Here is a 16,023-nt window from a genome sequence, read left to right as displayed (position 1 = left end):
GGGGGGGTGTGTGTGCAGATTGTGAACATCTGAAGGGGAAGCCTATATAAGGGGAGGAAACAGGCAGGTGCCTGATTTCAATTTAAGGCTACAGTACTATTAAAAGAGAATCCAATAATTTAATGAGAATAACTCTTTAGAAATATTCTGAGGAGCTTCTGCAGATTTGAAGAATTTGGCATTGCAGATTTGACAGTAACGGAGGTTAGTTAATGTCACTGGGTTGCTTCCTCCATAAGATTATAGCTCATCCCATTAGTGCAGTCAGCCTGAGCTGGAAGGCTCCAGAACGCACACACCTGAAGGGATGGGGTTGTTCACTGTGAAGAGCTGATGCCTAACACTTCCCTAGCCTCCACCCACCAGAAGCAGCAATCACACAGATCAAAGCCAATAGCTTGCAAATACAACAAAAACACTTACTCGACAGCAACAAAAGCCTATAAGATGATAAAGGATCAGCAGGATGACACCTAGGAGATGGGACTGGAGAGATGGCTCAGCAGTTAAGAGCAATGGCTGCTCTTGCAGAGGAACCGAACTTAATTCTTAGCACAGGAATACAGGGCAGCTCACACCTGTCTGTAACTCCAATTCCTGGGTTTCTCACACCCTCACACATACATATAGGCAAAACACCAATGCACATAAAATAAGCACACACACACACAGACACACACACACTATGAGAGAGGGGCCAACCCCACAGCAACCCTACTGCAGTGTTTCATCTGGTACAGCTTGCCTACCAGTCAGTTCTTTAAATGATAAGCATTTGGCAGTTCGTATGTATGTGTGTTCACTCAAACTTCTAAAAGGTATGTTGTAGACACTCTATTTTCTTTCTCAACAAATGAAAAAAACGTAAACCCATCTTCACTGTATCCTAAAAATGTAAATTTTAAGTAAATTTAAACTCACCTTTCCAACACCATTTTTCTTATCTGTGATTTACTGTTGCAACTGTTACATGGACCAAAATGGGCGGCGTTGAGTGGATGCCACTCAGGAACAACATTTGTAAAGGTGACCAGACTCTTCAAACACCTACAAAAGCAGGCAAAATTTGAACCCATTTGCTAAAATCATTTGTATTCCTTTAACAAATTCAACTACTTACTCGAGCTTTGATCTCAATCATGTATTAGTACCGTGGTACCCTCTCCTGCCAAGCTGGACTGTGGAGACTGCACACGGACTGGCTTTTTGGCTAGAAGCACAAACAACAGCCTTCCAGCACGAATGCCACTGACACTTTACTCCAGAGAATTAATTATCTGTGAGGTCCCCACTGTGCACACTGGAGGTTGAGGGTCACTCCTGGTCTCTACTTATCACATTCCAGGACCAGTTTCCAGCTGCAGCAACAGTGTCTCTAGATACCGCCAGCTACCCAAAGCAACAGCATCGAGGCTCTTGGTGAGCATCACTTCTAGAAGTTTGTTGAATTTACAGCTCAGCGTATGTAGTGCAAATTGGCTAACCATCACTGACAACAAAGAGGGTGGTATTTTCAAGTTACATACAACTTAACTTTCTTATCTGTTAGAAAAAAAGAATTCCCTTGTCGAACACTTCTGCTTTTACACATGCTGTTCAAGCACTGAATTCACTTTAGTTTGAATACCCAAAAGCAAGAGTCAAGATGATCTTCAGTGGTGTACACTGAATCTTAGTTGCATCAACTCTAACAAAAATGTTTTAATTAAAACAAGTATATTGCCAAAGAAACACACAAGCTTTTCCCTTCTAAATAACAAATAATATTGGCATATGGTACCTGAGCAAAGAAAGCATTGACAGTTAAAACTGATCAGTTTGCAGAAAAGCTAACCTTTTAAATGCAAAGCAACAGACAGGTTGTTCTGTGTGCCCAGACTGTACTCCACATGCCTCATTCTTTAAAATACTATTAAAACTCCTAGCTTTTAGATAGTAACAAGGATTTTGTCTCAATTAGTGCTCATGTTCCACGTGAAGAGTGACATTTCTGAGCACCCAATACATGTACCATTAGGCACAGAACTTGGCACTCCCCTAGTGCTCCAGCCTTTGTAAGACGAGTGGCAGACAAAATGGGGTCTGACTCAAGACCACCAGGCGCTACAGACCAGGTTTTTATCCTCTCCAGAAAATAACTATGCAATCAAATAAAAGCCTTTACAATAGCAAACAAATCAGAGGCACTAAAATGAAAGGATTAGCTGGGCAGTTTCTGTAGCAAGTAGAAGTGAGTATTTGTGACCTCGATGTACACTGATTAAATGCTACCGCATCTTGGCTTTGACTCCGTAATTGCTTTAACTTTTCAAAGTAAAGATTACTCTAAAGAAACTTTAACAATTACTTTTTTGTGCATGTGGTTTCTCTGTATAACAGTCCTGGATGTAGATCAGGATGTCCTGGAATTCACAGAGATCTGCCTGCCTCTGCCTCCTGAGTGCTAGGATTAAAGAGGTTTGCCACCACTCCCGGCTAACAACTACTTTTAAAGAAATAAAAACAAGGGACTGGAGAGATGGTTCAGTGGTTAAGAGTACTGCTGCTCTTCCAGAGGACCTGGGTTCAATTCCCACATGGGCAGCTCACAACTTTCTCTAACTTCTGTTCCAGGGTATCCGATGCCCTCATACAGACATGCATACAGGCAAAGTACCAATATACATAAAATAAAAATAAACAGTTAATTTAAGGGAAAAAAAAAAACAAAACAAGAAAAGACATAAAAACAAGATACCAAAGTGGTTGGTGGCTTCCCTTGGAGCCCTCTCTGAGCTCAGTGCGAGCGCTGCTCAAGCCCACTTACCACCTTATGGATAAAGATGCAGAGCTGACAAAAGATTGCACTAATTGCTGAGCCACTAACCCTCTCTCATGAGCTCATAACTACTTTCCTAAGCATCGAGTCAGCTGAACTGGCCACAACAGGAATCACTCCCAATGCCTAGGTGAGCTCCTGGCACACAGAACACACTAAATGAGAATCTGTCAAAGCGCTAGCCTGTGAATTCTAGAAAAGCTGCAATTAAGCTGATTTTAATCATCAGCTCTGTTTATATTATTAAAAACAGGTAGTGATTACAGAGTTTAGCATGGTGAGCACAGGAGCCACGGAGGCAAGAAACAACGCTAGAGGTCACCTGATCTGCTACTGACTAGTGAGTTCCTCACTCAGTTACTATGAAGAGAAATCCAGAGCATTTGTACAAATCAACGGAGATCTAGGAATGGAATATTCACTTGCTTCCACAAATATTTCAAGTCCTAGAGTGAATTCTTACCCCTTCCTAGCAGTTTTAAAACACCAGACTAAAAAGCAAACTTTGTTGCCGTCATTCCCTACAGCATTTCCTACTGTCCAGACAGCCTTGTGAGACACAGCTATCCATACAACAATTTCCTCATGTCGTTTTACCTCCTAACTTTTGGAGCTTGCTTGTAGGTGAGCTGCGGCAGGAAGGATTCCTGACTGACTTCTACAATATTCTGAAGAATGACCTGCAAGGCTGGTTGTCTTTTTACAGCCCTGGCTGTCCTAGAATTTGCTCTGTAGACCAGGCTGGCCTCGAACTCAGAGATCCTCCTGCTTCTGCCTCCTGAGTGCTGGGTTTAAAAGCGGGCACCACCACCACCCAGCTGGCAGGTCATCTATTAATAGCCAGCTAGCAGCTTCCCCGGTCTGATCAAGCGGGGGCCTGCTAGACAAGTACCTGCCCTCTCTGCTCTCCTGAACTGGAAAACAGAGGCAACCTATGCTGGATGCTACCATACACTAGGAGCAGCTCCAAGATAGGGGCCTAAAGCAAACGAAAGCCTTGTCTCTAACAGAAGGGTAAACATAACACAGCTCCAAGGACTTTTAAGCAGAAGCGCAGCTAAGAATGTTCTAGATGTGAAGGGTGCAATTCTCATTTGTTTCTAACTTCCCAATAAGGAAATAAGAAAATGCATTTTAACTATCCTTCAAGCTGTGAATTTTTTTGAGCTGATTACAGTAGCAGGCCACCTATAGTCTCTTGTGTTGCAAACCGTTCCTTTCGCTTTAGTGGAGAGAGAGTTTAAGATGTGGAAGCCAGCTGTGATCTGTGCCTCCATTTTCAGAACTCAGAAGGCTCAGGCAAGAAAGTGGCAAATGTGGGCCGGAGAAATGGCTCAGAGGTTAAGGTTCAATTCCCAGCAACCACACAGTGGCTCACAACCATCTACAATGAGATCTAGTTCCCTCTTCTGGCATGTAGGCATATATGCTGGTAGAATATTGTAACACAATAAATAAATCTTTTTAAAAAAAGAGGAAGAAAGTGGCAAGTCTGAGATCAGCCTGAGCTACTTAGCAAGACCCTATCTTAGAAAAATAAAAAAATGTGTTGGGGTCTAGGACATGACGACACATGCTTCTGCCTCTACCATTCTGGATTCCAGGGCAGAAAACCTCGGGACTGTCACCTTGTCTTGGGGTGGGGGTGGAGGTAGGGGGTGAAAGTGTATTGAGGGTGGAAGTGCCAAGACAGAGTATACTATAGGTACAAAATTTGTTGATTAAATTATGCTGTTACGAACCATTTCAGCAGAAAGGATCCATTTATAAACCCAAAACTGACCTGTTTTGATACTGGTGCCCACAACGGGAACATTTAAAATTCCAAGAAAAAGAGTATGTAAAGAGCTTTTCAACATGGGGTTCTAGTTTCAGCAGTGCGGGAAGCGCAAACACGGGACTTTCCATCTCACCTGCAAAAGAGACAAGAGGAAAGGAAAGATTAGAAGCCGGAACTGGCAAGTGGAAAAGAAAACCCAATCACCAGTCAACTCCCAAAAGTATACAGCGCCTATGTGTGAACACAGCTGGGCAGTCAGTCGGTCAAGGTGGAACTGGAGGAAGGTTGAGCACCTCGCCAAACACAACCAGCATGAACTCAGCTCCTATGCTAGTCTCTTCATTTTTAAATGTCATGAAAACATAGGACGAACATACGGGACCCATTCTGCCTTCCTTCTCAAAGGAGAAAGCCCACAGACCTATAACCCTGTCCATTAAAATAAAAACTATGGAAATGGTTTGCTATAAATACTGATAGTGAAAACATTAGAGAATCGCATCAGAATTGGTCATAACCATTAAATTACCACTTCACTTCTATTCGGATCCACCATCTCTACAGTGGAAGAGGTTTAATATACAAGGATCAAGGATCAATTCTGAATCTCCCCACTTATCTTAACCTTTCATCCAATTCTTGAATAATTAAACTCCTGCCACTTTAAGACTAGAGATGGTGGGGATTCTGCTGTCCTTAAACAAAAATGGAACCATACGTGCCAGCTTTGAGATCAAGAAGGCCATTTAACAACTGATCCCATTCTTACAGCCCCACTCCAGCTGGTTTCTTGCCTTCTCATCCTCAGGGCTTACAAGGCCCAGGAGATGAACTGCAGATGCTTCCTGCCTCCTCCCTAGAACAAGACTGTTCTCAGGGTCCTATTCTTCCCTAGCCTGGAACTACAGGTGCCCAAAACAGCCAGCAACTTTTGTGATGGAAGGACCAGAAGTATTACCATGAACAGGTTGCATTACCCAAGCATGTGCTGCAAACATCTGCAATTACAAATGCTATTTTAATAGTTGTTTTGTGATATAATCTCATTTTTTTTTTGAGACAGGGTCTTAGTATGCAGTAGTGGATATCCTGAAACTCACTATGTAAATGAGGATGGCCTTGAAGTCACAGAGATCTGCCTGCCTCTGCTTCCCAAATGCTGGGATTAAAAGCGTGTGCCACCATATCCAGCCATAGTTATTTTTATATAAAAATATAAATCAGAATAATGTATTTCTTATAAAAAAAATAGAAATCAGCCTCCTAGAAAGGACAACTGTATGAGCTGTGGATATTTAGTAAATTTCAACTCTGCTGTAACTAAACATTAACTAAGAAGGCAAACAATTTATAATTCACAACAGCGTTGAATCTTCACATCTAGCCTGGCAGTGGTGGCGCACGCCTTTAATCTCAGCACACAGGGAGGCAGAGGCAGGCGGATCTCTGTGAGTTCCAGGACAGCCAGAGATACAGAGAAACCCTGTCTCTAAAAACAAACAAACAACAACAAAAACCTTCACATTTAACATATGTTCTGACTTAGATATATGTTTTATTTTAATTTTGAGGCAGGGTCTCACTATGTCATTCTGGCTGTCCTGAACTCATTATGTGGACCAGGCTGGCCTCGAACTCAGAGATCCACTTGCCTCTGCCTCCCACGTGACACTACTCGTGGCTTCTAATACATATTTAAAATGTGGAGAAATATTTGAGGTCAGTCTCTGTCATCTAAGTGTGTGTACACAGGCACGCATGCACAAGTGTATACACATGCACACAGAGCTAATACAAATATGGAAGAGTAATAAAAGAAGTTTCTCTCAAAAAACTAACAGGTAGTGTGTGGTAGTGCACACTTTCAAGTCCAGCCACTTTAGAGGCCTAGGCAAAAAGACTCAGGAGTTCAGCGAGAGCCTGGGCAATTAATTAGTAAGACAATAAAAACAAAACTGAGACTAAAAACACCAGCTTTCCTTTTCAGAACATTACAAAGCCTGGAAAGACATGGACAGAGACTTTAGCTCTGGCCTCACTCTGCTCCCAGAGTCACAAAGGACAGAGCAAGTCCACCCCGTGCTCCTCTACTAGTGAGAAAGAGATCCAGGACAGTAGAATGGAGGCATCTTAAGAGGCACTTGCACTCTCCCTTTCTGCAGTCGGAACACAGAAACTACAGTCAGGAATCTTGTGCTGGGGGGAGGGAAAGGCTGAGGCTCTGGTGCCTGACAGGTAGAAGCCTGTCTCCCCTGAAGAGATTCACACCCTGACAACTTGCTAGCCCACCCTGCAGGAGAAACTCAGGCCCACACAAAGACAAAGCAATGATGGGCAGCAGCACATCCTGCAGAAGACTGCTTAGTTACGCACCTCACCTCATGCCCTCAAATAAAACCTAAAATTCACCTTGGGACCCTGACAGTCACTGGCCCACTTGTTCCTCTTCTACATGTGGGCAATATTAAACAAATCTCTTTTCTTGGCTTTTCATTATTTCCTATAAAAATGGCCTACTGAGCACTAGTGGCTGAGCCAGTTAGAGCTCCCAGGACCCTAACAATTCTAGTTACATGTGCATGTTATACTAACGTATTCATGACCAAAGGGTACCACAATTTAATCTTGGGTTGTGCAGGTGGAGATTTGGTTTAAAAGCTTAGAAGAGCCAACTATATACCAACTCTTTAGCACACTTGACAGGGGTCTGGATTAGGTTGCCAGAGGAAAGTAACCGGGAGTGTTAGCCCTAAGTGTTCACCTGGCTTTGAGAACTCAAAGAGGCGAACAGCCTGCAGATATTCACAGAACAGGAGTGGACAACAGCGATGTAAGCCGTGGTAGGTTCCTAAGTAAACCACCACTACCCAGACTCGCCCAAAAGAATCCTATACCAAGTACTAAAATAATGCAGTACTTATTTCCTTATGCAGTACTTATTTCTATACAATTACTTACCTAATGTACATCTAAGCTTAGGTTGAAGTTTAATGAAAATTTCATCTCTAATTTCATTCAGACAGCTCTCTATCTCTGCAAGTATTTCTGATGTCAGTTTTTTACAATCTTCACCTTAAAAAAGAAAATCAGAACGTTATCATCTCATTAATGCATCTTTCCAAAAGAAAAGAAAAACCGAGATAGTAATAAGAATGAAAGTTTATCAGTCCATTCTGCAGAGACAAAAAGCAAAACACTTTTTTTTTTTTTTTTTCAAGATAGGGTTTCTCTGTGTAAACTTGGCTGATCTGGAACTCATTTTGAAGAGCAGGCTAACTTCAAACTCTGCCTCCCGAGGGCTGGGCTAAAGGCGTGCTCCCTCACTGCCCAGCAAAAACATTTCTTATTATGCCTCCCCTGCGATATGCCATAGACTCCATTGACACCTGTCATCAGGTGCCATTTGCCCTTACTACCTGGATGAAATCTCAAGGAAAGTCTTTCTCAAAAACAACAGATACAGTAATATGCACGTCAGAACGACGAGTGCTTGACGCTCCAATCTGACTTGGAAATCATTCCTACAGCTTCATCACACTCGGAAAAGCTTACATTCTCAATGAAATGAGCATTAGGCAAGACTTGTGCTATCTGTTCCTGGAAAGCAAAAGGAAGAAAGGAAAATACACAATACAGAACAATGAAGCCCACACACAGTTAACAAGACTAAGAAAACTAATTATTCTGTATGTGGCTAATATGAACTAAAAGCAAAAAATTAAAATTCCAGTATCAAATTTTGCTCTTCTCAAATCATCAGTGAACCGTCACCTACTCAGCACCAAGGTTCTTGTAACTATTTATTAAAAACAGGCGATACCTGTGAAGAGCTATAAACCCAAATGACTGATGCATGAAGTCTCCAAATCAAATTAAAACAAAGTCTTACTTAATAATCATAACTTCTAAATATTTATGCCCAAAATTGGTTAAGGAATCTGAGATGAATTTTTCCATGTAATAAAAGGAGCAGCATATTCTTTTTAATTTTTCTTGAAGATTTATTTTATCTGTATGCATGTGTTCCTGATTGTATATATGTCTACGGCATGTGGGCATGTAACTGTGGAGACCAGAAGAGGGTGTTCAATCCCCTGGAACTAGAATTACAGGCTGAAGAGTGCTGGGAACTGAACCCTGCAAGAGCAGCCAGTGCTCTTAACTGCTATGTGTCTACAGCCCTGAGAAGCTATTTTAATAATTCTTTTGGGAAGCCACTCAACAAAAAACTTTAATCGGCACATTCAATAACCTTCTAGGATACTAATCTGCAAAGTATTCAAGAGTTCATGGCTAGGGTCATGATGTGAACTCATAATAGCAACGGGGAAGCAATGCACAGCACCCACTAATGACCTAGCATTCCCCATCACACCTTTTAGGATTTTAACAAAGAAACACCTACAGTGCTCAGGAAAAAAAAGCTTGCAACACCGGCAAGTCTGTCAAAGAATAAAAACAAACGAACAACCTATGTGCAAGCAAAATTAGATAAACACACACAAAGAGACTTCAGAAAAATTTCCAAATATGAGACTTCAAGAGCCACAATCTCAGTGTGGGTGCAGGGAGAGGCCAGGTGATCACAACAATCAAAACAGGATCAGAGATATGCAATGCTGGTGTGCGAGAAAGGTGACACCAGAAAAGGTGTCTGAAAATGAAGAGAAAATGGACTTGACCTCACGCCATACACAATTAATCATTTCAATATCAGGGCCAGCAAGCTGTCTTAGCAGGTGAAGGCACTCATTGCAAGGCTGACACCTGAGCTCAATTCCTAGGACCCACATGATGAGAGACTGACTCCTGAGAGTTGATTTCTGGCACGCACACACACACGCACGCACACACACACCCCACCAAATGTAATTTTTTTTTGTTACCGTTGTCTTTTTTTTGAGACAGAGTTTCTCACACCACACCAAATTTAATTTTTTGTTATTATTTTCTGAAACAGGGCTTGTCTGTGTAGCCATGCTGTCCTAGAACTCACTCTGTAGACCAGGCTGGCCTCAGACTCAGAGATCTGCCTGCCTCTGCCTCCAGAGTGCTGGGATTAAAAAACTGTACCACCATCACCTGGTATAAAGTACTTTTTAAGTAAAATACAAGTTGTAAACTAGAAGAGGAATCAGCAACATATATCTGACATAACATAGCAACAAAGATATAAAAAATGCATCCAAATAAGAATATGACAATCAACAGAACTGATATTTCACAGAAAGTTGGAGGGAATGATAAAAACATTTATGTTAATAAACACACAAAGAGGCAACAGATCAATATTTTCTAATTCTGAGAGAGTCAAAGCCAGTCTGAAGACCATTTTAAGCATTAATAGCAAACTCTGAGTGTGAAAACATTTCAGAGAATACGTGGATTGGGAAGGGATTGCAGGAGGAGTGACTGCCCATTGGCAGCTGAGTAAACACACAACTGGACTTCATAACAACTGGACTTCATACCAGGTCCCACTATCCCATTCCCAAGCAACCAGACTAAAACACTTGGGAGAGAAAAACGGCATCTGCACTAATCAAGCAGACTCCTTGATTATTGTATTGTATCAGTATTGTCTACATTATAATCAGTATTTGCATAGCATTCACATTGCATTAGGAATAAGTCGTCTAGAGATGATTTTAAATGCATGGGATGGGCTTAGGATAGAGTTCTATCTTTAGCATGTGCAAGGTGAGACTGACTCAGCATCACAAAGTAAAACAATTTTGAACATGATTTCAGCATGGGCAACAGGCCTAAGCAGATCAACACTAAGTTCATTAAAATTTAAAGTATATGGGACAATATGCAATTGCATTATATAAGCATCATGCCATTTCTGACAGAGGACCCTGGTAGCTGCAAGATGTCCTAGAACTAAGCTTCCATAGACACCAAAGGATGACTGTATTGATGTGTTTCTACTATTCATTCATGTGTGCCTGGAGGGTATGTTGGATGCTTTTGTCAGGAATCTGTCTTCTCCTTTCACTGTATGGCTTCTGGGAATTTATACCAGATCATCAAGCTTAGTGGCAAGCACTTTTACCCACTGAGCCATCTTATGGGCCTGAGAATGTTTTAATGCTTTTTGGGCTGGAAGTTAAGAAGGAATTAAAATAGGGTGCAATGATGCATGCTTATAATTGAGCATGCCGGAGGCTAACGCAGGAGAAATGCAAGTTCCAGGCAATGTAGAAAAACACTGTCTCAAAATCCAAACAAACACACAACCTGTGAAAATGTCTGTCTGTGTACATATATACACACACAGACACCAAAATCCAATAGTGTCATCAAGGGCAGAGTGCTGGGAATTACAGGTGCTTCCCATTTACTACGCCACTCTGGTTGTTCCACCTTACAAACTTCAGATCTGACTGAACAGCACTGCCCCTTTCTTCCTCAGTGGCAGCTCTGGGGTCAAGTCACATGCTGACGCTATCCCCAGGCTCCCTACAGAGGACAATGACTGCCCATGGCTCTTTTTCCACAGCGGTGAGGCAAAACTCCATTGACATCTTCCAACTTAAGAAGAATACATTAGCACAAACCTGTGACACCATGCAAGTGATGTGTGTACCCAAGTTTATCTGCTTGGTCGTATTTTCCAAACAGTCTCCCAAATACACACTCCTCTCTGGAGCACACCTCCGCCACAGTGTTCCTCAGCGCCTCCAGGTGCACCAGGGCCGAAAGGATACAGTCTAGCCAGCAGAGCGCCTGAGAGTTTTTCCACTGGACACAGAGAGTCTGGCAAAGTGATAAACATCTGCTCTCAGATGGCATTTCCAGCTCAAAGCCTTCACTTTGGAGGAGCATTCCAGAGGTACTAACTGTGGCAGGATCTTCTGTAGGAACCACGTCCATGTTAGCAGCTTCCAAAGTCTCATTCTGCTCCAAGGAAGCAACAGTCCTGGCAGGATTCTGGTAACCAGTGTTTTCTGGTGAGTTTGATGTGGTGTCACCACACACCTTTCCATTGTATTTACCATTCAAACTCTGTTCACCACCAGTGACGACGTGACTTCTAGTCTTCTTAGAATGCACTGGAAGAGGTGAATTCTTAGAGGTGGTTTCCAATCTCTTTCTTTTTTGAGGCTTATTTTGAGTGTGACAGTCTTCCAAATCAGGAGAAATTAAATTAGTAAGTGACTCAGAGCCCAAAGGATAAATGCACTAGAAAGAAAACATAAAATTGTTTTTTTTTTTAAAAAGGGACAAACAAACCTCAATGATAATCCAAATCAGGTAAGTTTTACCTTAGATTCCTGTCATGAAAAACACAATTTTACCATTCATGCGTTGTAAGAGTATCTCTAAGAACCCAAATTTCAGAGAACTAGAGGTAATCAAAGTCTGCAATCCCCAAGGAAAATTTCCCCAGTTAATTTGCATCATCAGATCATGAAGCCTGGCATAATGACACATGCCTTTAATCCCAGCACTTGGAAAGTAGAGTATGTGGGTTTCTTTGAATGAGGCCAGCCAGGTCTATATGGTGAATTCCAGAATAGCTAAGACCACATAGAGAAATCCTGTCGGGGGCTAAGGGGAGGGGGGGGTTACAGTAGACTAAGCTAAAAGAAAACATTACTTTGGCTTTAAGTAAAAATACATAAATAAATGTCAAGTAAATAAAAATGTCAGCAACCTAAAGAAAGACTATGTGTGCTACTTTGGAGAGACAGAAGTAACCTTTATCATTAAAAACTGGGGAAGTTTGGGGTTTTTTGTTTTTTCAATACAGGGTTTCTCTCTCCAGTCAAGGATGCCCTGGAATTTGCTACGTGGAGCAGGCTGGCCTTGAACTCAGAGATCCACGTGCCTCTGTCTCCCAAGCACTGGGATTAAAGGCGTGCGCCACCACACCTGACGGCTAAAGTATTTTTTACATAAAAATTTTGCCAAGTACTTTCTATGTATCTTCTATGTTCTGAGATCCATTTTTATTATACTTACTTATGTGTGTCTACGTCTAAGTGAATGTGGTGTATGTGGATGCCCAGAGGGCAGAAGAGGGTTTTGGATCCCTAGGAGGTAGAAGTCACAGGCAACAAAGAACTACCTAAGGTGGGTTCTGAGACTGAACTCAAGTACTTTGCAAGAGCAGTACTTACTCTTAACCTCTGAGCCATTCCTCCAGTCCCTGTATCCTACATTTGAAACAAGTCCAAGGGCTTGCAAATATCTCATTTAAAACATGCCAGGTATGGGAGCACATGCCTTTAATCCCAGCATCCAGGAGGCAAAGGCAAGAGGATCTCTGAGTTTGAGTTTGGGGTTAGCCTGGTTGACAAACCTAGCTTCAGGACAACCAGGGCTGTTACACAGAGAAAGCCTGTCTTAAAAGGACATAAACAAACAAATAATAAAAATAAACTATGCCTTCAACACTGATATGGCACACTGGTGTCCTCCAGGGAACTGAAGAGTCACTCCTTCCTCAGATGTTTACAGCTTTGGAGGGACAGCAGGATGCATGAGGCACAGGAAGCCTGCTAACTTCTGTCTCATCATGCTGGAGCCTCAGGAAGAACTAAGATTCCAGCCCGGCGGTGGTGGCGCACGCCTTTAATCCCAACACTTGGGAGGCAGAGGCAGGCGGATCTCTGTGAGTTCGAGACCAGCCTGGTCCACAAGAGCTAGTTCCAGGACAGGCTCCAAAACCACAGAGAAACCCTGTCTCAAAAAAACAAAAAAAAAGAACTAAGATTCCCAACTGACTGCCTACCTGGAGCACAACAGCAGCAAGCACTATGGTTAACACTTGGCTATTCCAGCAGACACTACTATATCCATCAGAAGCTTTGCCTGGTCAACCCACAGAATAACAATACTAAATCATGTCATTACCCAGGAAGCTAGGACGTTCTCAGGTAATTTACCTCATAGCTACAAGTATGAGGCACATACTACATTTCCTTTCCTTTCACATACAAAATCCATATGAGTACTTGCATTTTTCAGCATGCAGACCAGCTCTGTACTATTAGCTGTACAATGAAGTCAGTACTAACCTGACCCTAAACCTTATGCCCCCAGAGTTTCTAAATCCTGCCTTTGCCTGAGAACAACACTTAAAAGTAAGCAGTGAGCCAGGAGTGGCAACATACGCCTGTAATCCTAGCACTTCAGAGGCTCAAGTGGGAAGACTGTAAATTCAAAATCAGTATGGACTCTACTGCTTGCCTCAAAAAGCAAATCTATCTCAAAATACAAAGAAACCAAGTAAGAAAATCACTGTGTATAACTGAGTACCAGAGTACTCCTTACCACTTACAGACTCAAAGTGTTAATAAGTAAATCCACAACACAGCAAAGCCTCCCTCCTGAGGGCTGGGATGGAAAGATCTTGACTAAAGGCTAAATGTCAATGTGTCGTTCAAGGGTGGGTGGTAGCGTGTCTAATAGCCACTGTTCTCAACATGTTGTCAAACTGCAAGATCAACCCAACCCTTCCGTTGGGCACCTCTGCTCCACAGGGTAGCTTGAGCCATTTACCCCTCTGTAATTGATAGAATCAGCATATAAATGTCTAGGCATTTTTTGGAAGGAAAGGAGGGAGGGAGGGAGAGAAGGAAGAAAGGAAGACAAGAACAAAGCTCTTCCTTCTCATCCGGTTCCCTTTCATCACCACCCCTTTACCCACACTGGGCTGAGGGGTCCTCCCCATGAGCTCCTTTTCAAGTGACTTGACAATGCCTGTCTCCTTGGCTTTCTTACCAAACTGTCTCTGATTCTTGGAGTTTTCCTAATGTCTTCAACCACTCTTCTGATCTATCTGCTATATCACTCTGCCTGCCTCGCACTCAAGTACAGTTCCCGTGATCTCAGTGTAGAAGCACAAACATGACTGGCAGTTTCAGGCCTCCCAGAGTCTTAGCTGTGCCTACTTCTCCCCATGACCACAAGACTATCCTCCTCTTTCCCTTAGGCCTTTGCTTGAATTTCACTTTCTTTCTCTTTTTTTTTCTTTTGAGTTTTCGATTTAGTCTACTATTTTAGATTTGTCTACTATTCTCCTAACTCAGTTGGTCATCAGACCTCAAATGACAAAATTACACAATTCCAGGCAAACTCTACTAAGTCACTTTCTGCAAGTGAGACCAGAAATCTGCTTTGTTTATCTGGGACAGACAGAGTTGGAATTAGAAGCCAGCAATCACAACTCTGCAGATCTATGAAACGTGCTGTTTCTAGAACATGTGAATCTGCTTGTTAGTTTAAAAAAAGAGAGTATCGATGGTGGCGCACGCCTTTAATCCCAGCACTCGGGAGGCAGAGGCAGGTGGATCTCTGTGAGTTCGAGACCAGCCTGGTCTACAGAGCTAGTTCCAGGACAGGCTCCAAAGCCACAGAGAAACCCTGTCTCGGAAAACCAAAAAAAAAAAAAGAGAGAGAGAGTATCTATTTTGATAATTAAGCATGCATAAACTGTTCCTGAACAAGACCCTCAATCCCAAGTACCACAAACCAAAAGCCAACATCACACAAAGCTATCCTACAATTATGGGCCTCACCTTGGAAAAGGTGGTGTGGCACACAACACTGTCTTCAGTGTCCTCTAAAGTCACTGCCTAATGGCCCTCATGTCCTAGGGCAGTCCCTACAGGGACCTGTAGACCCAACAGTAAGCAGGTAAAATGATGGCTTTGTCCTCTTTATGTGGTTTCGTTGATGTCTAAATATCATATATAAACTTAAAATAAATATTTTGTGGGATTAACATTGGTTAATTTTTTTCTTTTTAGATTCTGTTTGTATCTGAGTGTTTAGCCTGCACATATGTCCATGTACCCAGGAACTGGAATTACAGGTATCTTGAGCCACCATATGAGTGCTGGGCACAGAACCTGGGTCCTCTGCAACATTATTAAATGCTGAGCCACCTCTCCCTATTTTTTACTTGACAATATTTTAGAAATAAGATGACAGCTTTATATAGGCAAGAAATATGATGTGTAAAGTTCTGTATATGAGGAAAAAATATAAATGGATCTGAGAGTGTTATCTTTGATAGGGGGAGGGCTGTGTAGATGATTTTCTAAAATGCCAAATTAGTTTGTGGATCTCTTTACCACCACAAACTTTTGTTTGTTTGTTTTTGTTTTTTTGAGACAGGGTTTCCCTGGGAAACAGTCCTGGCTGTCCTGGAACTCACTCTGTAGACCAGGTTGGCTTTCAACTCACAGAGAACCTTCTGCCTCTGCCTCCCAATTGCTGGGATTAAAGGCGTGCACCACCACTGCTTGGCTATACACTGTTTTGATATAACCAATTACCAAAATATCCTTCCAGGTAAAATGGAGATTAATAAATACTATATGCCCAGGTATAGTGGTGCACACCTTTAATCCCAGTGCTAGGAGGCAGAGGAAGGCAGATTACTATGAGCCTGGCCCACATAATAAGT

The 16,023-nt window shown here is 42.3% G+C and overlaps 1 protein-coding gene across 5 annotated transcripts in view; it reads right to left on the bottom strand.

Annotated features, from left to right (window-relative positions):
- Uspl1 (ubiquitin specific peptidase like 1) overlaps positions 1 to 16,023 on the bottom strand; it is a 30,556-nt gene that overhangs the window by 10,497 nt on the left and 4,036 nt on the right. For all 5 annotated transcript variants that reach the window (XM_005344721.3, XM_013350986.2, XM_013350982.2 and 2 more), the window contains 4 exons: positions 11,162 to 11,786; positions 7,557 to 7,670; positions 4,602 to 4,731; positions 922 to 1,047 (listed from right to left, as the gene is read on the bottom strand). In XM_005344721.3, the coding sequence (XP_005344778.1) occupies positions 922 to 1,047; positions 4,602 to 4,731; positions 7,557 to 7,670; positions 11,162 to 11,786 (995 nt within the window). The remainder of the gene's footprint in view (positions 1 to 921; positions 1,048 to 4,601; positions 4,732 to 7,556; positions 7,671 to 11,161; positions 11,787 to 16,023) is intronic.

The sequence above is a fragment of the Microtus ochrogaster genome, chromosome 2, assembly GCF_000317375.1.
Source record: "Microtus ochrogaster isolate Prairie Vole_2 chromosome 2, MicOch1.0, whole genome shotgun sequence".
Classification (NCBI taxonomy): Eukaryota; Metazoa; Chordata; class Mammalia; order Rodentia; family Cricetidae; genus Microtus; species Microtus ochrogaster.
This window is presented reverse-complemented; position numbering and strand designations above follow the sequence as displayed.